This window comes from Aquarana catesbeiana, linkage group LG03, assembly GCF_042186555.1.
Source record: "Aquarana catesbeiana isolate 2022-GZ linkage group LG03, ASM4218655v1, whole genome shotgun sequence".
Lineage (NCBI taxonomy): Eukaryota > Metazoa > Chordata > Amphibia > Anura > Ranidae > Aquarana > Aquarana catesbeiana.
Window position 1 is genome coordinate 155,416,827 of NC_133326.1, and position 25,893 is coordinate 155,442,719.

Genomic DNA, 25,893 nt, shown 5'->3' on the forward strand with positions numbered 1-25,893 from the left:
CGTATTTTTAATGTTTTACATAGCTATACCTGCAAAAGGGGCCAGCCTAAAGTGATCTAGCAGGACTTAATTTTCTGACTTAAGCTCCACTTTAAGAAAAAATATTTAAAAATCGCAGCTTACCTTTTTAGATGCTCTATTATGGTCTCTCTAGCAATGAAAAGAATCCTAGGCGCTTCTCTTTTTTTCTGAGCAACTGTGTTTGCCATACAGTATCTCACATTTTTGTAAATATTTTATTATATCTTTTCTTGTGAAAACACTGAAGAATTTACACTTTGCTACAATGTAAAGTAGCCACCGTGCTGCAGCTCAGTTTCAGGGTCTTGGCAATCTTCTTATAGCCTAGGCCATCTTTATGTAGAGCAACAAATTCTTTTTTTCAGATCCTCAGAGAGTTCTTTGCCATGAGGTGCCATGTTGAACTTCCAGTGACCAGTATGAGAGTGTTATGAACACACTGCTCCTAGTGCTGCAGCTAGTCTATGGCACACAGGATCACAGAGGCACAATAGGCACCCAGCTCTGAACAGACGTGTGCCAATGCGCATGCGCAGATCGTGCATGCACGCACAGTAACTATTCCTTTGCGCCAAGTGGCCTTTAAAAGGGGCTTCAGCTTTTTTAGTTCTTTGCTGTTTGAGCTGCAGCTTTACCCTGTGACCTGATCCTGAGCCTGCATCTGATCTAATACTGACCCGGCTTCCTGACCTCACTGCTGTCTCCATTCCTGACCCTTGGCTCCCTTAACCTTGCTCTGTTTACTTGTCTGCCTGATCCTCTGTTACCAACCCAGCCTGAAATCTGACTATCCTTTGCCTGCCGTCTCTGCTGACTGATCCGTTGTGTATGATCTGGCTTGTCTGACCTTTCTCCTGGCTGCTGTCTTGAGTCTTATGCCGCGTACACACGGTCGGACTTTTCAGCTACAAAAGTCCGACAGCCCGTCCGACAGACTTTCGACAGATTTTCGATGGACTTTTGGCGGACTTTCAACAGACTTTCTAACGACTGTACTTGCCTACACACGATTACACCAAAGTCCGACGGATTCGTACGTGATGACGTACACCGGACTAAAATAAGGAAGTTGATAGCCAATAGCCAATAGCTGCCCTAGCGTGGGTTTTTGTCCTTCGGACTAGCATACAGATGAGCTGATTTCTGGGTCCGGCGGAGTTACGACGTAAAGATTTGAAGCATGTTCCAAATCTAAAGTCCGTCAGATTTGCAACTGGAAAAGTCAGCTGAAGGTCCGGTGAAGCCCACACACAATCGAATTGTCCACCGGATTTGGTCCGTCGGCCAAGTCCGGTCGAAAAGTCCGACCGTGTGTACGCGGCATTAGTACATCTGCATTTGCTGCCCCTCAGCGTTCCTGCATCCACTGACCTGCATCCGCAAGCGCACCTGCATCCTGTATCCTGCATCCACAGCACCTAAGCCGGCTCTTGTTCAGCTGCCATGATCTCCAGCCAAGAGAACCCTGCAGGCACTCATACTTCACTGTGCTCCTACGGTCACTGTCTCAACTCCAGTGACTCCCTCTGCACATCAGGCTCACCTCCAAGGTACATATCAGAGAGAGTGAGAGCGATAACACCAAATTTAACACACCTGCTCCCCATTCACACCCGAGACCTTGTAACACTAATGAGTCACATGACACCGGTGAGGGAAAATGGCTAATTTGGCCCAATTTGGACATTTTCACTTAGGGGTGTACTCACTTTTGTTGCCAGTGGTTTAGACATTAATGGCTGTGTGTTGAGTTATTTTGAGGGGACAGCAAATTTACACTGTTATACAAGCTCTACACTCACTACATTGTAGCAAAGTGTAATTTCTTCAGTGTTGTCACATGAAAAGATATAATAAAATATTTACAAAAATGTGAGGGGTGTACTCACTTTTGTGAGATACTGTAAGTACCATGCCTGTACTGTGCAGGCAGATCTTCCTTATCAGTTATAACTAGATTTGAACAGTCTCTGTCCTAACAAAGGGTTAAAGGTTTAGAGGCTAGACCTCTTGCATTGTATGGTAATGAGGGCAGACCTGGAATAGGCTCACTCTAACATTTTTCAAAAAACCTCGCAGTTAGCCATTACACCTTTTCCTGAGAAACATCTAAAAGGTAAGAAATATTTTTAAAAAATGTTAAGGTATGGTGTGCGAATGGAAACATGTAACAAACATATAGTGAGGTTTTCTTAAATTTGACTGCAACATTGGAAATACTCTTAAAGAGCACAGGGTCTGGGAAGAGTACTATGCCCGTGTCCATCATTTGTTTCTATGACAGATGTATAGGGAGAAATGGCCTAACCCAGCTCTTATTTATTTGTATTCTGTCACATACATCTGATTGTTAGAAGTATGAGGGCACCAAAAAATGTAAACTTTATTTTTCACATAAGAAGTTTCAGCTTTTTTCAAACTTACATCAGGGTCATTTTTCTTTTTTAAACACATGTAGTGTTTGCAAAGTTACTCAATAAATATTAGATTTTCTTTCTCTAAAATAGGTTAGAAGTTTAAATTGACCACAGGTTTGCAGGGCTGGTGCAGAAGACTATTTAGCAAAACTTGTTATCAAATCAGTATGTTGGTTCATAATACAAGTAAGTAAGTTGTATACATGAGAACTTTCCTTGTAGAGTCTTACCCACAATATGGAAGCCACAAATTACATACCCTTTCAGCTGAACAGCTGCATCATCGTCTTCACTAACCCGGCGCATCATGCCACAGTTTTCCAGAGATAATTTTTCTAGCAGTTGGAAATCAACATCGTTGCCAATGCCAATGCTGAATAGGCAAAACTTTTCCCTAATGGCATTCTTAGTATTAATTAGGATATTACTAGACTGGACTTCCCCAAGAGTTGGTCTTCCATCGGTCAAGAATATTATCAGTGACACAGTTTTTTCATGCTTGTCCATATTAGCTAAATATTCATTGAGGAGGCTTGTGGAAGCCTGGATACCTCCATTTATATTTGTACCTGAAAATATCAAATATTTCATTTTATAATCCAATACAGTAGTATACAAAGGTTAATTGTTTTTCTATTCTCTATCTATCAGTGCATTTTATGAACTCTGAGAATAAAACCATCATCCTTCATAGTGAAGAAAAAGAGACATTTAAATGGCTTGCACCACTAGTGTCATTTGGTTGCACTGGCAGTGCATTCTACAGGTTCACAACTGTAGCATTCATTACTGTGACACCATTTTATATCTGGTGTCTAATTTATTCTTAATTTTATAAAGCAAACCATACAAGGCACTCCCATCAAGCAATGCTCCCATACAGACTGAACAATGTAGATGAAGAAATGGCCAATGCTGGCTCTTGTATTTGGCAGCTGTGGTACTCTATGCCTGAATAAAGTGGCTCTGCTGAACAGTGACGGCATCTAATAGGATGCAATCACCCTTCGGCTGATAATTTTGTACACAGCTCCATTGATTTTTAGCCACTTTACGCCCACGCTATAGCTGAATGGCTACAGCACAGGCTTCCAGTGCCGGGAGGACATCAATAATGATAACAGAGCAGGGTAAAGGGCCAATCACAGTGGGCCCTTTACATGTGATCAGCTGTCAGCCAATGACAGCTGATCAGGAAGAAAACAGAAGCCAGTTATCCGCTCTTTTTCTCCTCACGATCAGCATGAGGAGAAAAGAATAAAGCTGGTAACTGGCTTCTGTTACAGGGACATCAGTCCCGATACGTGCCACCTTATCAGTGCCCACCAGTGCTGCTAATCAGTGTCCACGAGTGCCATCTATCAGTGCCCCCCAGTGCCACCTTTCAGTGCCAATCAGTGTCCATCAGTGCCATCTTTCAGTGTCAATCAGTGCCACCTATCAGTGCTGCCAATTAGTGCCCATCAGTGCCTCATCATCAGTGTCACCTACCAGTGCTGCCTACCAGTGCCTATCAGTGCCCATCAGTGCCGCCTATCAGTGTCCATCAGTGCCACCTATCAGTGCCCATCATTGCCACCTATCAGTGCCACCTCTCAGTGCCCTTCAGTTCCACCTATCAGTGTCCATCAGTGCCACCTATAAGTGCCCATCAGTGCCACCTATCAGTGCCTCCTCATCAATGCCCACTAGTGTCACCTCTTCATTGCCACCTCATCAGTGCCTATCAGTGTAGCCTCATCAGCGCACATCAGTGAAGACAGAAAAATTACCTGTTTGCAAAATGTTATGACAAACTATGAAAAAAAATATATAAATATATATAAAAAAAATATATAAAACATATTTTTTACTTTCTGCTATAATAAATATTACAAAAAAATGTAAAAAACATATTTCTTTGTTCTTTTTCTCAGTTTAGGCCAATATGTATTCTACATATTTTTGGTAAAAAAAAATCACAATAAACGTATATTGATTGGTTTGCGCAAAAGTTAGAGCGTCTACAAAATAGGGGATAAGTTTATGGCATTTTTACTATTATTATTTTTTTTTTTTACTAGTAAAATGATGGCGGTGATCAGTGATTTTTAGCGGGACTGCGACAGATGTGACACTTTTGGGACCAATTTTTTTCAGTTTTTTTGGGACCAGTGACATTATTACAGAGATCAGAGCTATAAATAGCCACTGAACACTGTATAAATTACACTGGAAGGGAAGGGGTTAACACTAGGGGGTGATCAAGGGGTTAAGTGTGTCCTAGGGAGGTGTTTCTAACTGTAGGGGGAGTGGACTGACTGGGAGTAGAGAGAGATCACTGTTCCTGATCACTAAGAACAGACGATCTCACTGTACTCCCCAGTCAGAATGGGGATCTGCTTTGTTTACAAAGGCAGATCCCTGTTCTGCCTCTCTGTGGAGCGATCACAGGTGGCCAGTGGATATTGCGGCCGCCGGACCCGCGCATCGGTTTTCCAGCTATGCAGCGCGCGTGCTCACAGTGACTCGTGCATAAGATTCCTTACCGTAATATACAATATGTACAGGTGGAGTTTTGTGGTAGTTGTCTATAATGAAAATGGATAAGAAGGTCTTTTTTAATATTTTGTGGATGTTTTATGCAACTTTTTATATAGTACAGAAGACATTTTATAGAATTGTTCTTGGTCTGATCATTGTAGCACTTTAAAAGTTCTCAAAAAAAACATAGTTGTACCTATAGTATTATAACTGTTTTAATTTATTTTCTGCTGGATCCCGCAAGGTAGGGGCTTTAACTTTTGTTTGTTAAATTTAGATACCTGTCTTTAATATTCGCGTGAATAATTGTTTTAAAATGTATTACATTTTGTTGTTTTAATATATGTATTTTATCATATACTGTACATGGAACAACAGAGTGTTTTCAGATATTTAATATTAATATTGAGGGTTCCACCATAGAGCAACTAGTTTCTTAAATTCCAGGTAGGGCACTATGTTTTATATTTCTTCAAATTTTTAGGAAATTGAGACACAGCTTGTTACCTGGTTAGGAACAGCCAAATACAGAGTATTTTAAAAGGGGATTGTTATTCTCTTGAAAATGTCTGAGGGTTATTTGTATCCTAGTCTAAGGTATCTCAATCAAAAGTAAAACATTTGCCAACACACTATCACACTATCAATCACCAGCCAATAGGAAAGCTCCCTAACAGCTGTCAATAGGCTCCAATCACAAACATAACACATGCAATTATCATACATATTTTGCCCTTTATTATTATTATTATTATTATTATACAGGATTTATATAGCGCCGACAGTTTAGGCAGCGCTTTACAACATTAGGGCAGACAGTACAAATACAATACAATTCAATACAGGAGGAATCAGAGGGCCCTGCTTGTTAGAGCTTACAATCTAGGAGGGAGGGTCAAGTTATAAAAAAGGGTAATAGATGTGGGGGATGAGCTAATGGAGAAAATAGTGCAGTTGTTAGATGGAGGCAGGATAGGCTTCTCTGAAGAGGAAAGTTTTCAGGGATTGCCTAAAAGTGGATAAATTTGGAGACAGTCTGACAGATTGGGGTAGGAAATTCCAGAGGATAGGGGAGGCTCGGTAGAAGTCCTGGAGGCGGATATAGGAGGAGGTGATGAGGGAGCTAGAGAGCAGGAGGTCCTGGGAGGAACGGAGATGGCGATTAGGTTGGTATTTTGAGACTAGGCTAGTGAGGTAGCTGGGGGCAGAGTTGTGGATGGCTTTGTAACTTATTGTTAGTATTTTGAATTTAATTCGTTGGGCGAGTGGTAGCCAATGGAGGGATTGGCAGAGAGGGGTAGCAGACACTGAGCGGTTTGTAAGGTGGATGAGTCTGGCAGCAGCATTCATGATGGACTTTATGATTAAATATGGATCTAACAAGCATGTACTAAAAATAGCAATTAATATTAATTATTATTAGTAGTAGTAGTAGTATTACCTCCTGTAGGTGACAAGCCATATATGAACTTTTTTGCATCTCGAATGTTGTTTGGGGAAACTTTCACAAGTTGGTTTTGCTGCCAAATTTTAATTTTGTTGGAGAACCCAATTATATTGAAATGATCATCAGGTCTCAAGTCCCGAAGAATAGTAAATAAAGCATCCTGCGTCTGCAAAGAAATTATTTGTTGAGCAACATTACCAGTAATATACAGTACATATATATTAAATTATAAAAGGATTAGGCCCCAGTCCTAAGCCAAATCAGCTTACCAAAGAACAGCAATTTTAAATCTGTACCTAGTATTTTGTTGAAAACAGTAGCGTGAGTTAGCATATAGTTGAAAATACATGGGAAAGCTACAGGCTAATATGTCGGTAGAAAATACAGCTAAGCAGGAAAAAAATTATAAGAACACCCACAACAATCAATGTTTTTTATAAACACTTGTATTCAGAAAATAGCTTTCAGTATATTGGAAATAATAATTATAATCTACTACAATACATCAGGAGTGCACTGGTTATATTTTAACATGCACTATATTACTACAAGTAACATACATTACTCCTGTGGAAAGTCTTTCATGGTAGAGTATCTGTATACATGAGCAGAGAACGTAACAATACGCAGAAGTGCCAAAGGTAAATCTGGCCATACATGGATTGAAATTAGACCTGTTCAGCAGGAACCAGCTAAATTTCAAACCATCTATGGCCGTTCCTGTTCCTAAGAAGTTGATTTATCGTCTGACTTCTCATGAATGGTCCTACAGGAAAATTTTCATTCAATCAGCACTTGCAGTCAATTGGCTGCAACTCTGATCAGTGTATTCTAAAAACTGGGAGTCCTGTCATCGGAATACAATGACAAAGCGGGCTGAACAAAAGAACTGACCAGTGTATGGCCAGGTTAATACACACCAGACTGAAATATTGAGGCCCCAAAACCCCTAACGTTCTAGTCTGACACCTACATCAAACAGGATCTTGAAATAGGGGCCATATTAGAACCCCAAACTTTGAGCCTCAGTTTTTCAGCCTGACTTGTGATGCCAATAACAAGTAATCAAATAAGCCAATCAAATTTCATGGGGAAATAATATTGATAATGCCTTTATCAAATTCATATTCTTCCTCCATGCAAAATAGTAGGTTTCTGGTTTAGGTTAATAAACCCATCTGAAAAAAATGTCTTTATGAATTATCAAAATTTTAATTTAGCAAAATAGATTTCACTAAATGTATTTAAATGCTGTCAAAATATAATGAAAGCTATTGGAAATAACTGCATCAAGCAGCTTCATAAATAAGTAAAAATGTTTACTCAACATTTCCATCAAAATGAAATTTTTATCATTTTAGAAATAGGTTTAGGTGATGGTTTTGATTCCTCAATGATTTCTTTCTATCCCTTACTAAATGCTATGTATATAGTATATTGCCCAGGTTAAGTCTTCTCTTTAGAGCATGAATTTGTGTGTCACCCCCTAATATTTTTAATTAGTCTGAGCAGGAGATTGCCTCTGCATATTGAGAAAAGTTTAATCACTTTACCCATACCTATTACCTATAATGTTACCATTCATTTGTTGTTGACATTGACTTTGCCTGTGTGCTTTAAAATGTAATTTTGGTCTGAAAATTAAGGCCTGCTAAATGACTTCAGGCTGTCCCCTTCTGCAGGTATAGCTACAGTATGTAAAACATTAAAAATAAGTGACTATACTGTTTAAAATCCAGTAATACACTGTCTCACCCTACTCTGCACATGCTCAGTTGCTCTCCATTTTTAGGCATTAGTAGGCACTGCCAAATATGTAGAGGCCGATCTGCTGATAGCCTTAACCGCCCTGGCGGTATGATTATGTCAGATTTTTGATGCTCAAAGTTTTTGCATGGAAATTTGGCGTTTTATATTGTAGGCCTGTAATTCTTAAGAATAACACACTTACATCTGTCCAAACAAGAGTCTAGTAGACATCCCGGGTATGATAACGTTTGAAACACGAAATCATAAATTATAATATAATAAATAACTATAAATAATTTTAAGAAATAATAATGTAATAATAATAAAAATTATTCAATAATGTAATCAAATCAAAAACACTGAAATTTGCTCAGTTGCGGAATTGTCGCTGTCGTTACTTTCAGTGTTTGATGACGGATTTCCCCACAAATCATTATCGCTCAATTCTGCAAGTGATTCTAATTTATTATCGCTGTTCTAGCTGGTCTAAAACCACTTTTGATGTAAAGGGACGCTTTTTGGTTGCTATGGACAATCTCCAGTTTTCAGGCAGAAAGAACAGTATATATAATATAAAACTGCATGCATTGCACTGGACAAAGTACTAGTGACAAAAGGGAGGTGAAATTATTTGATACAGTAATGTAATCTGTAAGATTACAGTGTACTGTATGTATTGTGTGTTGCGCCGTGCTCCATCCCCGTGCGTCGCAACACTTGCAGGGAACTGAGCCCGGCACTGTGATAGATCGAGCGGAGACACAGCTCGCACACACAGCGGGGAGACATCGCAGGATCCTGGGGACAAGGTAAGGAACTTTGCCTGGATCTTCCAAAGCTATCCCGAGTGTGGCTCGGGGTTACCGCTTTTGGTACTGGAAATTCACCCCAACTAAACCCTCCTATCCTTTTCAGCCCAGGAAGCTGCTTCTGTTTGATCTGCAACTGCCATGGTGCTGCACATGTGATCAGTTATGACACCAGTCATTTGATGGTTTGACAGTTTGGTTGAGGACACAAGCACATGTCACAGCTAGCAATCCTGGCATTCCAGGAATGTAACTGTTTTTGAAACCGCGAAATCAATGGGTTTAGTTCTGCTTTATGATTTACTGCTGTTCAGGGGCTCTGGGCTTCAGAAAAATTGCAGACACCGACAAGAAGAAACAGGAGCGATGATGGATGCAATTTACAGCACACACTAATTTTGGTAGCATAATTATTAACCGCTTCAGCCCCGGAAGATTTTACCCCCTTCCTGACCAGAGCGTTTTTTGCGATTCAATACTGTGTCGCTTTAACTGACAGTTGCGCGGTCGTGCAACGTGTCTCCCAAACAACATTGATGTCCTTTTTCCCCACAAATAGACCTTTCTTTTGGTGGTATTTGATCGCCTATGCAATTTTTATTTTTTGCGCTATAAACAAAATAAGAGCGACAATTTTGAAAAAAACGCATTATTTTTTACATTTTGCTATAATAAATATCCCCCAAAAATATATAAAAAAACATTTTTTTTCCTCAGTTGAGGCCGATCGTATTCTTCTACATATTTTTGGTAAAAAAAAATTGCAATAAGCGTTTATTGATTGGTTTGCGCAAAAGTTATAACGTTTACAAAATAGGGGATAGTTTTGTGGCATTTTTATTAATAATTTTTTTTTTTTACTAGTAATGGCGGCGATCAGCGATTTTTATTGTGACTACGACATTATGGCGGACATGTCGGACATTTTTGACACATTTTTGGGACCATTGTCATTTATACAACAATCAGTGCTATAAAAATGACACTGGCAGGGAAGGGGTTAACCACTAGGGGGCAGGGAGGGGTTAAGTCAGTACTAGGGAGTGTTTTCTAACTGTAAGGGGGATGGACTGTGTGTGTCACTACACTGATCACTGCTCCCGATGACAGGGAGCAGAGATCAGTGACACTGTCACTAGGCAGAACGGGAAGATGCTGTTTACATCAGCATCTCCCCGTTCGTCCTCTCCGTGAGGCGATCGCGGGTATCCCCTCGGCGATCGAGTTCGCGGGACCCGCAACCCGACTCACGGAGCTCCCGGCGGCGCGCACGCAATGGCACGGCGGGAAATTCAAATGGACGGACCTGTAAGTCCATTTGCCCAGCCGTGCCATTCTGCCGATGTACATCGGCGTGCGCCGGTCGGGAAGGGGTTAATGTAGAATGTATGTTCCTTGCTAAAGAACATTCTTCTTTTATCAAGTTGTTATTGGTAAAGTTCCACTTTAAGTATCATCTGATACAATGACATCATGCTTCCTTTCCCAGTTGGCTGGAATTCTATTTGTTTTATTGGTTGACAGCTTACTGCCATACCACAAAAAAGTGAGCTGTCAACAATAGAAGCAATAATTCCAGCCAATTGGGAAAGGAGGAATGATATCATTGTATCCAGGCATTTAACCACACACAGGCCTACTGTGGAGATCTACAAATCTGATTTCTGAATTTTCACACATAGTTTTAGAGATACTATGTAGGCATTGCTAGAGAGGCAATTTATTTTTCACTTTGGATAGTAGGGAGGGTTATAATCTCTGTCAGGTTTTTTATTTTTTGCCGTTTGTGTCCCATAGAAGAGATGTCCCTTCACCTCCTGTCCCATGACCAAAACACGAAGTGAGAAAAAATCCCTCCAAAAGTGAATCCAGGGGTGTCACCAGAACTAGTGTCCCATCTATTACTATTCCGGTGTCAACCCAACATTTGGAAATCTCTTTTACTTTTACATTCGATTTTAACGATAAACTGGACAAATAGCGAGGTTGAAACTCCCTTACAGGGGCACAGGCAGCAATACAAACTGACAGGTGTTCTAATCCTTCTCCACTTCATCCAAAACTAAAAAAAAATGTTTGCCTTTAATTTCAATTCCCAGTTGCCCTAGCTCCATAGAGATTTACAAAAGGCAAAAGGAGTATTCACTTTGCAAGAGACTTTTTCCTTAGCTTAGTGAATAGTGAATAAGATAAAGCTCCGCTGACTTGCATCATCCAATCCTTTGCAAGCAAATATACTTTTTTTTTCCTTGCATATAATTGGGTGTTTTTTTAAAAGTGAATTTTCACCACATTCTTTAAGTTAAAGCAAAATTCCCTTGCAAAGTAAACCTATTTGATTTTAAGAAATCAACCCCATAATCTGATAATTGTAGTTATGTTCTATTGTTTATGGACACTTTTAGTCTTTCCTTCAACTTGTGTTCATGAGCATGCAATTCTGTTTCAAATATCCTTATACCACATCTCATTGTCAACCACAGAGTAGACTGCAGCCATTTGTATAAGTGAACAATATGTTGACCTGCAATATATCACATGGGGGCATATTTATAAAGCAGTAAATGTCACATTCACCAAACATTCACAGGTGGCTAGATATCCCCTGTAAGTTAAAGCACATGCACCAAGAAGATTCACCTTTAATGAATATTTGGTAAAATGTCACATCCATTGCTGTACAAACATGCCCCATGGTGTCTGAATCTAACACTACAGAATCTACTCATTATTAAATACAATTTTATGATGATTCAGATTACAAATTTTATGATGATTCAGATTACAAATTCCATATGTACATATCTGGAAACTTGACAGCATTCATCTGGGGAGGCTTTTTACTTAGGGTTGCTGGCTCAATGCCCTGCTCAGTTATTTTGGTTTCTTGCTAAGTGATATAAGTTACTGCAGCATTAATCTTGTCAGGCAAAGTGGGGACCAGGATAGTTGCTGGAAGGAACATTCTGCCCTATCTTTCCTCCAATGGCAGCGAGGACCAAACGTCCTTTTTCCTTTCTCCCCTAGTCATGTGACACATCACATGACTAGAGATGAGAAAAGGAGCAGCCGTCTTCATTCATGTGAGGTTGCTGAGCATAGAAGGAGGTCAGAACTGTGAGTACAGGTAGGGTGGAGGAGCAACTCAACCCCAGAGCTTTCCTCAAAGCCTTCTGAGAGCCCCTTAGTCATCCCACTTCATTTTAGAGCTGTTCAGCCACACAAGACCTCTTAGCTAAATGCTTCCTAAAGAGTTTCCCCCAGGGCTTCTAATATTCCTCCTCTTCCTTCCACTGTCATAGATGCCAAGGCAGTCCTCCTTGGACTGACACCACCGACACAGCAGGTTTTTTTTTCTCCAACTGACAGCATCATTGCTATATTTTTTTCCACCCACTGATACCAATGTGGGGTATTTTTATTTTTTCCTCACACCTTGTGGAGGCATTTCTTCCTTACCAATGTTAGACCCATATTTTACAGCGTAACAGTATGTGCACCACTATTCATCTCTTATGCCGCGTACACACGGTCGGACTTTTCGACCGGACTGGTCCAACGGACGCCGACGGACCAAATCTGGAGGACAATCCGATCGTGTGTGGGCTTCACCAGACTTTCAGCGGACTTTTGCAGTCGCAAATCTGACGGACTTTAGATTTGGAACTTGCTTCAAATCTTTATGTCGTAACTCCGCCGGACCTAGAAATCCGCTCGTCTGTATGCTAGTCCGACGGACAAAAACCGACGCTAGGGCAGCTATTGGCTATCAACTTCCTTATTTTAGTCCGGTGTACGTCATCACGTACCAATCCGTCGGACTTTGGTGTGATCGTGTGTAGGCAAGTCCGTTCGTTATAAAGTCCGTCGGAAGTCCATCAAAAGTCTGGCGAAAGTACGCTGGAAAGTCTGTCCGACCGTGTTACGCTGCATTACATTTGCTGCACTGTGCCGCAACCATTGGCACTATTTCGGTGCATGCCACAACCATTGCATATGTCTTGGTCCAGTGCCCCCTGCTCTGCCCCTTGTCCACCCCCATTCTCAGTCCCAATGTTTTTCAAAAGTTCCCAGTACGAAGTATCAAGCAACTTTTGTTAAGTCATAGGAGAAGTAAGTCCTGAATATAAGCTGTACAACCTTAGTCCCAGGTTGGTTCCATGTACAAAATATTTATTTCCATATTTTGAGTTCAGTGAGTGTGAGATTTCCAAACACACAACTTTAGGTTGTTGGATTTTTACACAACTGCCTTGCTCAGACTTTTTTTTTTCATGTGCTCAGCTGCTTTCTTTTTCTCTATACCCAGCTGCTTTCTTTTCCTTCTGGTTTGGTAGATTATGTTCTCTTTTTTTTTTTTTTTCTCCATGGTCTGTTCTAATTTAATTTCTTATGGACGGTGACGCTTGTTTTCCAGCTGTGTTAAACACATACTCCAAACCATTCTACCACCTTGTGTTTCTGGGTGACTGCTGTCCAATACCACTAATGACACTATTGATTTCAGCAGAGCATAAGCTAAGATAACTAAGGACCACACAGAGGACAATCATGGAGCACATTTTGAGAGCCAATGGTCCTGAGAAGATGTGCTACAAAATACATTCAAATATGTATAAACATCCCTCCCAGATCAATTATAATTAGTTTAGGACTGCAACTACATCTAGTCAACTGAGTGTAAATTGCTGATTACTTTTACGAAAAATTATGATATTTTATCATCAAACTACATCAGTGTATATATTGCTGTATATTACAAAAGTATAGCAATTTTATATTGTGTTATATGGATATATTGGGTTGTGCAATGGAACGGAGCGACTTCCATCACATCCCAGTAGGCATAAATAAAGGCTTACATTTTTTTATTTTGACAATGAAAGTTCCCTCACTGTCATGTTCACCAAGTCTTTCACCTTTATTTTTTCCAACTCTCTAGATCTGTATACTGGCTCCTGGTCAATGACTCTGAAAATCAGTGGGCTTGCATAATAGCCAGGCAACTAGTATCTTCAGGAGGAGGTCAGCAAGGGAAACACCCCCATCTCTCTTAAGAAAAGTTTACTGTAATCATCTACATCAGCCTGACAGGCAAATGGTTAGATCCAAATTAGCTATGCCAAACCTTTATTTTTTGGGTTGTATGTGGCCCTCTCACCTCTTTTACGACCTCTGTGATTTAAAAATCTTAAGTAAATGGCCCTTTAATATTTTACAGCTAATACACATCTTATTGGCTTACATAATACTGCAGTTAAATACTTTTGAAAATGTTTAATGCTATTTCTGGTATAAAATGTAAGTTGGAGATATTACTATAATTATAGGAGTACAAAAGCTTTAAAATCTTTTCTGTTAATGGTATTAAATAGTTTTGGCCCCAATACTTCCACTGTGTTGGACCCATTGTTTTGGGTTTAACTTGCCTGATTTAAAACAATATGGCTATCCTGACTCACTAAAACGAAAGTGATTTTTTTGCCACGTTTCCTATTCCAGAGATTTCTCTTCACTTCCTGTCTGTCAGTTCTGCTGACAAATCAAACATTTTGTATTTTCTGTTATTTTCATTGCTGGTTACCAGGACACATAAAGAGGGTGAATTGAATTTTCCCAATTATAGCAATAACAATCTGACAAGGGCTCTAACTCTTCTCTACACCTATAAAAAAAATCCCTTCACCTAAAGGGAAAAAAAAAGGTCCTGGCTTTACTTACACGCCATAATTTCGTGTAACCATTCAACTTCCTTTATTCATACATTTATAATGATTTTGCCAAAATTAACCAGCTGGAGGCTAGTCTCTGTCTCCAGCTGTTAAATTTTGCAAAATGATTAACCTTTGTGATATAAATGAGTGACTGTTGTCACTAATGAACAGTGAATAAAAACACCACATCAATATTACAAGAACAAGTCTATTAGCAACTAGACAATGGCTAGCTTTAGAACATGCTGAACATTTCTAAATGATTATGTCATGGTATATTAGCTCAAATCCAATCTATTAAGTCCTGAATTTTGCATTTTGCAATTTTTAGATTTTTTACATATTTTGACAACATGTTGATCACTTTTAGCTCTAAAATATTTACCCGCATTTTATTATAAAATTCAGTTAACATAAAAGAAAACATACACTACTGTGCAAACGTTTTAGGCAAGTATGGAAAAAATGCTGTAAATTAGGAATACTTTCAGAAATAGAAGTGTTAATAGTTTATTTTTATCAATTAACAAAATGGAAAATAAATGGTTAGAAGAAAAATCCAAATTAAATCAATATTAGGTGTAACCGCCCTTGCCATTAAAACAGCATATATTCTTCTAGGTACACTTGCACTTAGTTTTTGAAGATCTCGGCAGGTAGGTTGCTCCTAACATCTTTGAGAACTAACTGCAGATCTTCTGTGGATGGTAGGCTGCCTCAAATCCTTCTGACTCTTCATTTTATCCCAGACAGACTCGATGATGTTGAGATCAGGGCTCTGTGGGGGCCAAACCATAATTTACAGGACTCCTTGTTCTTGTTTACGCTGAAGATAGTTCTTACTGACTGGGCTGTATATTTGGGGTCGTTATCCTGCTGCAGAATAAATTTAGGGCTAATCACATGCCTCCCTGATGGTATGGCATGATGGATAAGTATCTGCCTGCATTTCTCAGGATTGAGGACACCATTGATCGTGACCAAATCTCCAACTCTATTTGCAGAAATACAGTCCCAAACTTTCAAGGCACCTCCACCATGCTTCACTGTTGCCTGCGGACACTTATTGTACCGCCCTCCAGCCCATTTGCGAACAAACTGCCGCCTGTTACAGCCAAATAATTAAAATTTTCACTAAATCAGTCCAGAGCACCTGCTCCCATTTTTCTGCACCACGTTCCTATATTGTGTGCATAGTTCAGTTGCTTAGCCTTTTTTCCCCAGCGGAGGTATGACTTTTTCGCCACAATTCATCCTTGCAGACCACTTCTGGCAAGATTTCTCTAGACAGTAGGTGGGTGTACCTGGGTCCCACTGATTTCCGCCAGTTCTGTGCTGATGGCACTGCTGTACGTCTTCTGATGTCGAAGGTAAGTAAGCATGAGGTGTCTTTCATCTGTTGCATTAAGTTTCCTTGGATGACCACTGTGTCTATGGTCCTCAGTGTTGCCCGTTTCTTTCTGCTGCTTCAAATGAGCTTGAACAGCACATTTCAAAATCCCAGTCTGTTTTAAAATCTTTGCCTGGGAGACACCTTGCAGATGGAGTATAACTACCTTGTGTCTTGTTGCTGTGTTCAGTCTTGCCATGGTGTATGACCATGTCTTATACACCACCGGTCTTCTACAACCTCACCTTACTAGCAGAGTTTGGCTGTTCTTCACCCAGTTTTAAGCTTCCTACAAAGCCTTTTTTGTTTCATTTAATGACTGTGTTTCAACATATATATGAAATGGGTGCTCATTAGCACCTGCTTGGTGTTACATAATGGGTTTATGTGAAATTTGTAATTTGTATATATTATGTAACCCTATCAATAAATGTGTATTGCGAATGGAACTACCTCTTTTGTGTAAGATCTTTCAGATCTAGATATGTATATGTCCATACTACCACAACGATTGAGGGGTATGCACATAATCACAGAAACTAGGCAACATTGGTATAATTGGGTAGTCATACACATGACTCTAATCATACAAAATCCCTGACTTTGCAAATGTACAAAATGTGCAATATGTAAGAGTTGATGCTGGTTTGAAGCCAATGGGTAGCCACACCAAGTACTTATTTTATTTAGATTTTTCTTCTGTTTGCGCACTTTGCATTTTGTAAATTGATAAAACTTACTTTATAGCATTTCTTCACACCTGAGTAAAACTTTTGCACAGTGCTGTATAACATAGAAAAAAATCAAATTACTTACTGATGATTGATTTGAATTGGAAATTTGTTTAGCATTTGTAGCTTTTATACAATGCATACAAGGCTCTTTTTGTCACATATACAGTACCTAGCTATTGTTTTTATTATGTTTGGTTTCATGATTCGAATTGTAGAACAATTAAATGTCGAACCAATCAAAAGTCCAGGACTTTTTTAGAAAGTACATTTTATAATGGTGATCACATAATAGGCACATTTTACTTTTAGTGGAATATCCATATAAAGGTTTAAATGCTTATACATGCAGTAAGGAAAAAGATATCACCGCTCCTTGCAGGTCAATTTGCAATGATCCTCTCCTCTACTTCGGAAGTCACAGGTGCTGGCAATGCATGTAGCAATTAACTTGAGAAAAATCCTGGACAGCTGCACTCCAAAAAATAGCCTTTATTTGTCAAAAGGAATCAAAACTACATGCCACAACAGAACGAACAAAAGAGTTGACGCGTTTCACACTATCAAACAGTGCTTAATCATAGCTATGATTAAGCACTGTTTGATAGTGTGAAACGCTTCAGTTCTTCTGTCCGTTCTGCTGTGGCATGTATTTTTGATTCCATTTGACAAATAAAGGCTATTTTTTGGAGTGAGGCTGTCCAGGACTTATTCATGCAGTATTTGTGTGTGAGTGAAGTGGAAAGGAAATATGGCCACTGATGGTGCTGGGTCACTCAAATCAGTGACCATTTACACTTGTATGTAGTAACATGCATTAAAACACATGCATTGCCACAACACATGGCAACACACCTGCTCTATGTGCGGGACCATTCATTGTGAATAGTACCCCAATGCATTGTACAGTGGAACCCAACACACCAAGCACCACAGTGCACAAAAATGCATTAAACATGTGTTGTGGTACCCTGCATTCCTAAAAGGGTTGTGCATGTTTTTTTCACCCAATGTGGTGCATTCATAATAAAAGGGCTGCCATAATGCAAGTTAGTACATACCACAATGTGCAATAATGCATGTTAATTAACACACTTCAATGAAATGCATGGGCCTACAAACTTTTGATAGTCTCCTATTTGAAACCAGCTCATTTCAGACTTCCAGTGGAACCAATATGTCTTCACTCTCTTAACCTTCTAGGATTCTTTCCATAAACCTGGCTGCTTTGAGGCATTCAGTAGACAGTGTTTTGCATACTTTATTTATACTAGGCAATGTGAATTAACACACAGCAGTGAAATGCTTAATTGTGCGTGGGCCTCCAAACCTTTGATAATCTCCTATTTGAAATCAGCTCAGTTTGGACACCCAGTGGAACCAAAATGTCTCCATTTTACTAATGTTCTAGGATTCTTTCTATAAACCTGGCTGCTTTGAGGCACTCAGTGCACAGTGTTTGGCATACTTTATTTATATTAGGCATTCTAATGATGTCAGGTTGGCTTGCAAATTACTTTGGTATTGTTCCAAAAAAAAAAAAACTAGTGTGATAAAGTAACATCTGAAGAATGTGGGTTTCTGCAATTATAAACTTTTCAGAAATCCCTTCTCCCTGTGATTATCATGCTTGCAGGAGATAAAGTATTAACATATTCTTTTTACAAAGCTGAATGTGAACACAAAGGATTACTTGTAAGACAGTGGCTGATGTTCCACAGTTCTGCCCATGAACTGTAGTCAAATTCAGATCTTCTTTAACAAGGAAAAATCACTTGATTCAAATCCATCTAAATGGCACTTTGGTAATAAAGGAAAATGTAACGCATCAGTGACCTCTTTCTCCAGCATACTATAGTGCAAAATAGATTTTAGTCAATGTCCCCAAATCATCTGAGAGTTAATGACATTAGTATTGTGTTTTTTTGTCAGAAGTCTGATGTTAAAGTGTAATTAAACCTTCCAAAAAACTGTACTTTATAAATGTGCAATTATAATGCATATGAATACCTTTTATTCTTCCAATTTCTTCTTAAGTGTATGATTTGTTTGCTTTTAGCGCTATGTGCCAGCACAGCTCACAGGCTTCTTCTGACGCTTTCCATATTATAAACTCGTGGCTGTGTTCTACCTAGTCATGACATGGCAGCCCCAGAAAGGTAGATGAAGATATGGTGAGAGGAACAAAATCGGAAGTGTAGGTGTGTTTCCTAGGGTGACAACGCTGCCCCTGCACACACACACAGGAGTGAACCGTGTCATCCTAGCAGGGGATGTTTTAAAGAAGCCATCATCACCTGCTAAATCATATACAAAAATCAAGCTTTCACAAAGAAAAGTATAATGTTCAAATTTAGGGTTTCAAATGTAATTCTCAGTACAGGGCTTTCAATAGTGAAAGTTAGTATGTGGCATAATGACTTTTAACCTGATTTTAATTCTTAAAACAGATCTTCACCCTCAAATTTAAGTTCCCTCCCATCCACCCCTCCTCTGTATACAGAGCGCACTTTTTTATTACCTTTTATTTTAGTGTAAAAACTGCAGGCCCCACCCCCCATGCACATCGCTCGTCTAGGTGAATGACTTATATTATGCCTGCTGTGCCTTCTGGGATAGGCATGTCACATATCCCAGGAGGCAAATTCCTTCACCGAAAAAGGAAGAAGGGGGCAGGCCTAGCGGTGCATCACCATGAGGCCCAGTGGCTGAACTCAGTAGAGCAGATGAGTCTGGCATGGAGGATCCTGAAGGGCCCAGTGCCTTCTGATTTCAGCCGTGCTATCTGGTCTGGTCAGAGGCTGGGAAAGCAGAGCAGCCTGTGATATCAAGCAGCCCATGGGAGTGGCACTCCAGGGTATCCGAGTAACACTATGGATTTGGGACCCCAGTGTGTGAAACTGCACCAGGCCAGGAAACACAGCGGGGGGACATCGCAGGATCCTGGGGACAAGGTAAGTATACTGCACCAGGATCCTGCAATGCAATCCCGAGTGTGGCTCGGGGTTACCGCTAATAGTACTGAAATTTAACCCCGAGCCACACTCGGGAAAACCGCCAGGGAGGTTAAAATTTGGTGACAGATAAGCTTCTTTCAGTAAAGGGAAGAGGCCCATTACCTAAGGATACAATCAAAAAACAGAGGTCCCCTATTACCAGAAGGTAGCTGCATATACTGTAACCCATGGTTAAAGACTAAAAATCCCATGTCTATACTATACAACTAATGTACAATTATAAACTATTTAGTTGTGTTTGCCCACAGGCATACCATACAGTCTCTTTTTATACAATGCTCTACTTGTCAATTTAAATGTACCCACATTATCTAACAGAAGATTGTATACTGACAAATACTCAGATCCCTCACTGTATGGCCTGCCAAGGATCCACTACTACCAGTGACCACTGGATGTTCATTGGGCTCAGCTTACTCAGTGTGTACTTTTCAGTGTGCTCAACAAAGCCAGATTATCACTAAGCATTTGGCACCTGTGGTAATAGCAATAAACAGCAACAGTATTAATTATTAACAATTCCAGGCTAATTCCAGGCTAATAGTTAAGTTGTGAGACCAGGTGAGAATAAGCTCAATGCATGAATATCACTGAGGGGTGTATTTTTCCAGAACAATAATGCAGCTCCCGTGTTTGTCTTCTAGTAGCTCCGGAACACCTTTGAGTCAAAGTTTAATGACACCTTTCAATTAAGTACATGACTAAGCCTGTTTAGGGAATTGCTCATGTTGAAATTAGAATTGCTGTTTGCTCAGCAGCAACCATGGAGTTTCTTTGGCACGGCTTAGAACAGTTCCCATTGGAAAGGAGCCATTTGTGTGATTAGAGAGCTCAAGTCTTCTGCCAGCTATTCTGAACTACTGCGGAATGTTTTCTTAGGGTCAAGGGCTATGCTTCTTATCTGGCTCTGAAGGAAACACAAAAACCTTTCCTTAGATTTAAAGTAATCAGAATAACAATTCAGGATCCACATAAAGATGAGTAAGAATGGGCTAGATGTGGATTGAGTAATACATGTTTTGTTCACACATATGCTATTGTCATAAAATATATTGGAAGCAGTAGAATGTACTAGTAAAATCTTAGCTGCAATCTTTGAATCCAATGTTTAAAGGTTAAATAAATACTTACTTGGCCCATGGATCTTTACCACTGCAGTCTACTTTTACAGGATTTAAAGTGGTTCTAAAGCCTAAACATTTTTTACCTTAATGCATTCCTTCATATTAAGGTAAAAAATATTTAGGCATCAAATTGCCCCCCCCTCCATACCTACCTGAGCCCTCATTCAATCCAGCCCTGTGCACATCTTGAGCTCTTCTCTCCCCTCACTTTTGTGTCTCACTAGCTTTGCTGAGGCAATGGGAATCATTGGCTCCCAGTGCTGTCAATCAAAGTCAGTGACGAGAGAGTGAGGCGGGGCCGAATCCCGCTGTGTGTGTCAATGGATGCAGCAACGGGGCTTGGGAGCGAGCATGGACAAGTAGCCCCATGGGAAGCGGCTTCCTGTGGGAGCACTAGACAGGGAGGGGACCCGAGAAAAGGAGGTTCGGGGCCGCCCTGTGCAAAGGAATTAGTATAAGGTAAGTATAGAGATGCTTGTTATTTTTTTTATTTTCCTTTACAATCGCTTTTATGAGGTTATAAAACCTACATTTTTTAAAATTACAAACATGTTATACGTGCATAAACCAAAAAATATAAATAAACGTGCCTGCGCTGAAAAAACAGATATATCCCAATAGTTGGGAGGTGCATATATAGTGTAAAACTATACTACAAAATTTCAATATACAAAAAAAAAAAAAAAAAAAAAATGCTAGTAATATATAAATTATAGAATGAATACAATCCTTATATAAAAGTATCCCATAAAGTGCAACATGCAAAAAAAAAAAAAAAAAAAAACAATATATATATGTGGTTATAAATATAAGATCAAAGTGCAAAATCAAGTGTCCACATTTAAAGCGGGGTTCCACCCAAATTTTGAACATTATCTCTATGCATTCTCTTCCTTGCCTAGATGCTGACATGCTGTGTAAAAAAATTTAAATCGCCGTAATTACCTTTTTTTTTTCTAATCTTCTTAGCACTTCCTGGTTTTCCTCCCATGGGAGTAGGTGTGTTTCTAGCCTCTCCCAGACCTCCCACAGTCTCAGGCTTCCCAGCATGCATTGTGCAACAGCGTCATCACAACATCTCGGTGAATGCTGGGAGCACAGGAAATACATGCTTGTGGGCTTCAAATGCCCACAATGAAGATGGAAACCGCCTTCAGTGAATTTTATAAGTTATTCTTTACAACGAAATCGGACACAGGCGGACTTATTACACAGAACATGTGAGTAGATAATCATGAGAAGAAAAGTTTGTGAATGAACTCCAAAAAAAAAAAAACGATAGATAGGTGGACCCCCGCTTTAAAAGTTCAATTCATTGATATCAACACATAAAGTGCAAGTAAGTGGTGTCCACAAAAACAGTGTTCCTCATGCTCCTCCTTAATGGTGTTCACAATCCAGCATGCTTCAGTGCTCTCCTGTGACCCCCCACTTGTGCTTGCGCTCACCTCTGAGCGTGTGACACGGTCATTAAACGGTGTCTAAACACGCATTGGAGCCACCCCTTGGGCTCATACAGGGTATGCTGGTATAAACTCCACCACTCTCAGATGTCCTCCAGAAGGGTACTCACAATATGTGGGTGCATGAGTGCACCAATCTTTCCAGAGAGTGCTTGTATAAAACAAGCGTTTGTATGGCGTGCGGTGTGTCCTTCCTCAACTACCTCTGTTGCTGACAGCTCCGTCCTACCCCTCCCCGACGCATATTCGGCACAGGGATCACGTGCCTTCCTCAGGGGGATCTCATTCTTGTTATACGTGGCCTGCTCTGTGCAATGGTTTTGCACAGGGCACCCACAAATCTCCTCTTCTGGGGTCCTCCTCTGCTCCGTGCGTCACCATAGGAAGCCACTTCGGGTATGTGTGGGCTCACTCCTGAGCCATGCTGTGTGCATTCATAGACGTACACAGTGGAACTCGGCCCTGCCCCATGCTCTCTGAGAGTAGTGTGCTATTTACACTGCTCTTGCAGTAAAAATGGACACAGTCAGCTTGGTTTGGACCCTTGATATAGTGGAACATGGTGGCGGGTGAAGGCAGATAGTAGGATCCAACACTCTGAAAGTGTCAGATGCCAACTAATTTTGAAGGGCTTGTTACTAAGGAAAGAAAGAGCAAATTACAAAGCAATCATCTTTTTTCTCTGCATTAAAGAAAGTATTCAAATGAAACGGTGTTAAATGGGGATAGATTTTCTATTTTTTTACTCAGTCTTAGTCATTTTACAGCTATACAAGCAAAGTATTAACACTAAAACTCCTATAAACTAAATCGAATTAAAACTTTCCAAGGGCAGCCTTTCTTATGAGTCATATAATGAGTTTTGCTGTGTATATTAAAAATCTTATGGGTAGAAAAGACAAAAAAAAAACCTTTTCTTTTCAAAAACAATTGTCCTGTTCATTCATTACACCGCCCTTGGTTTCCAACCCCAAGTAATGTCCTGTGGCTTAAAGTGACTCTGTCATGATAATAGTATTGTGGCTGTCATTGCTGGCCCACTTCTGAAAATTCTTGTTGCCTGTCTGGGTCTGGCTTCATTACTTTTGCATCACAGACCTGCGGCAAGCATGCTGTAAATGAGGGTCAGAAATATTTGCTATACTTGGTCTGGGTCAGAGCCTCAGAAAGTATTGAAGCCAAAGCATCAGCATGACAGCCAGGAAACCAACATTCTCAAAGGAGAGCTTAGCAATGGCAGTCTCTATATTTTTCTCACATCACTTAAAGAAACATTAATGGAGCCTGTGTAAAAAGAGACTAGATACATTTTTAAGAAAACAAACATTTTAGTCCCCATTACAATTGCGGCAACACACATGAAAATGCATGTATTCCTGTATTATCACAATGCATCTGCTTTATATGTGCAATATACAGTAAATGGTTTAACTGCACCACACAGAGAGAGGGGCATGTATGTTTCTGGTTTGTTGCTGTGCTCTGCCATATCAAATGGACTTCCTTAATGCATAGCACATTAATGCATGACATAATGTGCATTAATGCACCACAAGGCATTGCAAAAGTGTGAATTGGCCCTCGATTTCTACTACAAATAGGGTAGCAGGGACTGCAATTTCTACACCTATGAGCTTGGTGATACTAATTCTGATTCCTCTTTAAGAATACTTAACTTATTTCCCAAACAGATATCACCAATGCACAGTAATCATGTATAAGAGGTTCGCAATAAGTGCTGTGTGACTTATTTGTTTCTATGGTATGAAAAACTAATAGCAAATACATATTTTAGAAAACTGGTTCACAAGTTCTAGATATATCTGTTAAGTCCTTTGGTGAAGATACATCTTTGCCAAACACACACAAATATCTTCAGTCTAGCATGAATGCTGCTGCCAGACTCATCTACCTTATCAACCGCTCAGTTTCTGCCACCCCTCTCCGCCAATCCCTCCACTGGCTTCCGATCGCCCAGCAAATTAAATTAAAAATACTAACACCAACATACAAAGCCATGCAAAACTCTGCATCACCAATCTTGTCTCCAAATATCACCCAAACCATCCTCTCTGCTCCTCTCAAGACCTCCTGCTCTCAAGCTCCCTTGTCTCCTCCTCCCATGCTTGTCTCCAGGACTCCTCCAGATCCTCTCCCATGCTCTGGAACTCTCTTCCTCAGTCTTTCCAGCTATCTCCTAGTCTGGCTGCCTTTAGGAGATCCCTGAAAACTCATCTCTTCAGGGAAGCCTATCATGCCTCCAACTAATCTTGTATCACTTGAATCAACTCATCCCCCACAGTTACAACCTTTTGTACTACTTGCTCCACTCTATTAGATTGTAAGCTCTTGTGAGCAGGACCCTCTTGTATTTTATTGTATTGTAACTGTACTGTCTTCTTTTTATGTTGTAAAGTGCTGTGTAACCTGTTGATGCTATATAAATCCTGTATAATAATAATAATAATGATTTTAAGTGATCTTTAATTATAGATTGTAAGGGAATAGAGGAGAGCACCCAGGTATTTACACCAAACACTGCAAACCAAACGTGTCAGCTATGAAAAACTTTAAATAAGTGAATGTAAGAATTTTGTCAGACATTTTGGGGGAAAGTTACTAAAAATGGTGCACACAGAAGCTGGTACACCTGAGCTTAGTAGCCAATCCGTTTCTAGGTTTTATTGTCAAAGCTTAATTGAACAAGCTGAAATAAGAAGCTGATTTGTTACTATGCACAGCTGCACCAGATTCTGTGTGCATCGGTTTTAGTAAATCTCCCCTTATGTTTCTGTGCTTTTACAGTAATACACCCTTTAGCAGGCTTAAGCAAATTTAGCACTGCAGCTGATGTGAAGCCACATGTTCCAGAATGCCTTGCCAACAGCTGATTGGATTGACAAGAGTTTCTTGCATGATGGATGAAATGGATTGCCCATGCCTTTGGACTGCTAAATGTTCCACATCCGCAGACACAGTAAGTTAAAAAGTGCTCAGGCAGCTATCAGTACTGAATGCTTGAGGGTAGCAATAACAATCATTTCTTTGCCTAACAATTCAATGTTTCATTCCTTCAAGAGTGATCCAACCAATCAACATTATTATTTATTCTCACCTGTCTCATTTTAGTTCCAACCATGGAAGCGCTTGTATCAATCACAAAAACCACATTTTTTGGCAGAGGAGGTAAGTCAGTGGGTGCAAAATAATGTACAAAGTATCCATTTAATACCTGGAAGAAAAAAAACAATGTATATGGTAAGCAATTTTCACCCTCATTATTTAGTGCACTATAAACGGTTTCTATCAAGAACTTTCAGAGCCCCAGAAGACTTTTTGGTATCAGCAAAAAGTAATAATTCTCCAGTTAAAGCAGACTTGTACTGAAATGTTAATATTAAGCTAAGTGAGCAATTGTTCTGAAGTTAAGAGCAATAGGCTAAAATACTTGTCTTTTTCTGGAGAAAATTATTCTCTAGGTTCTCTTT

At 39.8% G+C, this 25,893-nt stretch overlaps 1 protein-coding gene across 2 annotated transcripts in view; it reads right to left on the bottom strand.

Moving 5' to 3' along the window:
• The window catches only part of ITIH5 (inter-alpha-trypsin inhibitor heavy chain 5), a 222,336-nt gene that overhangs the window by 139,346 nt on the left and 57,097 nt on the right, over positions 1–25,893 (bottom strand). For both annotated transcript variants that reach the window (XM_073619435.1, XM_073619436.1), the window contains 3 exons: positions 25,521–25,637; positions 6,403–6,574; positions 2,698–3,007 (listed from right to left, as the gene is read on the bottom strand). In XM_073619435.1, the coding sequence (XP_073475536.1) occupies positions 2,698–3,007; positions 6,403–6,574; positions 25,521–25,637 (599 nt within the window). The remainder of the gene's footprint in view (positions 1–2,697; positions 3,008–6,402; positions 6,575–25,520; positions 25,638–25,893) is intronic.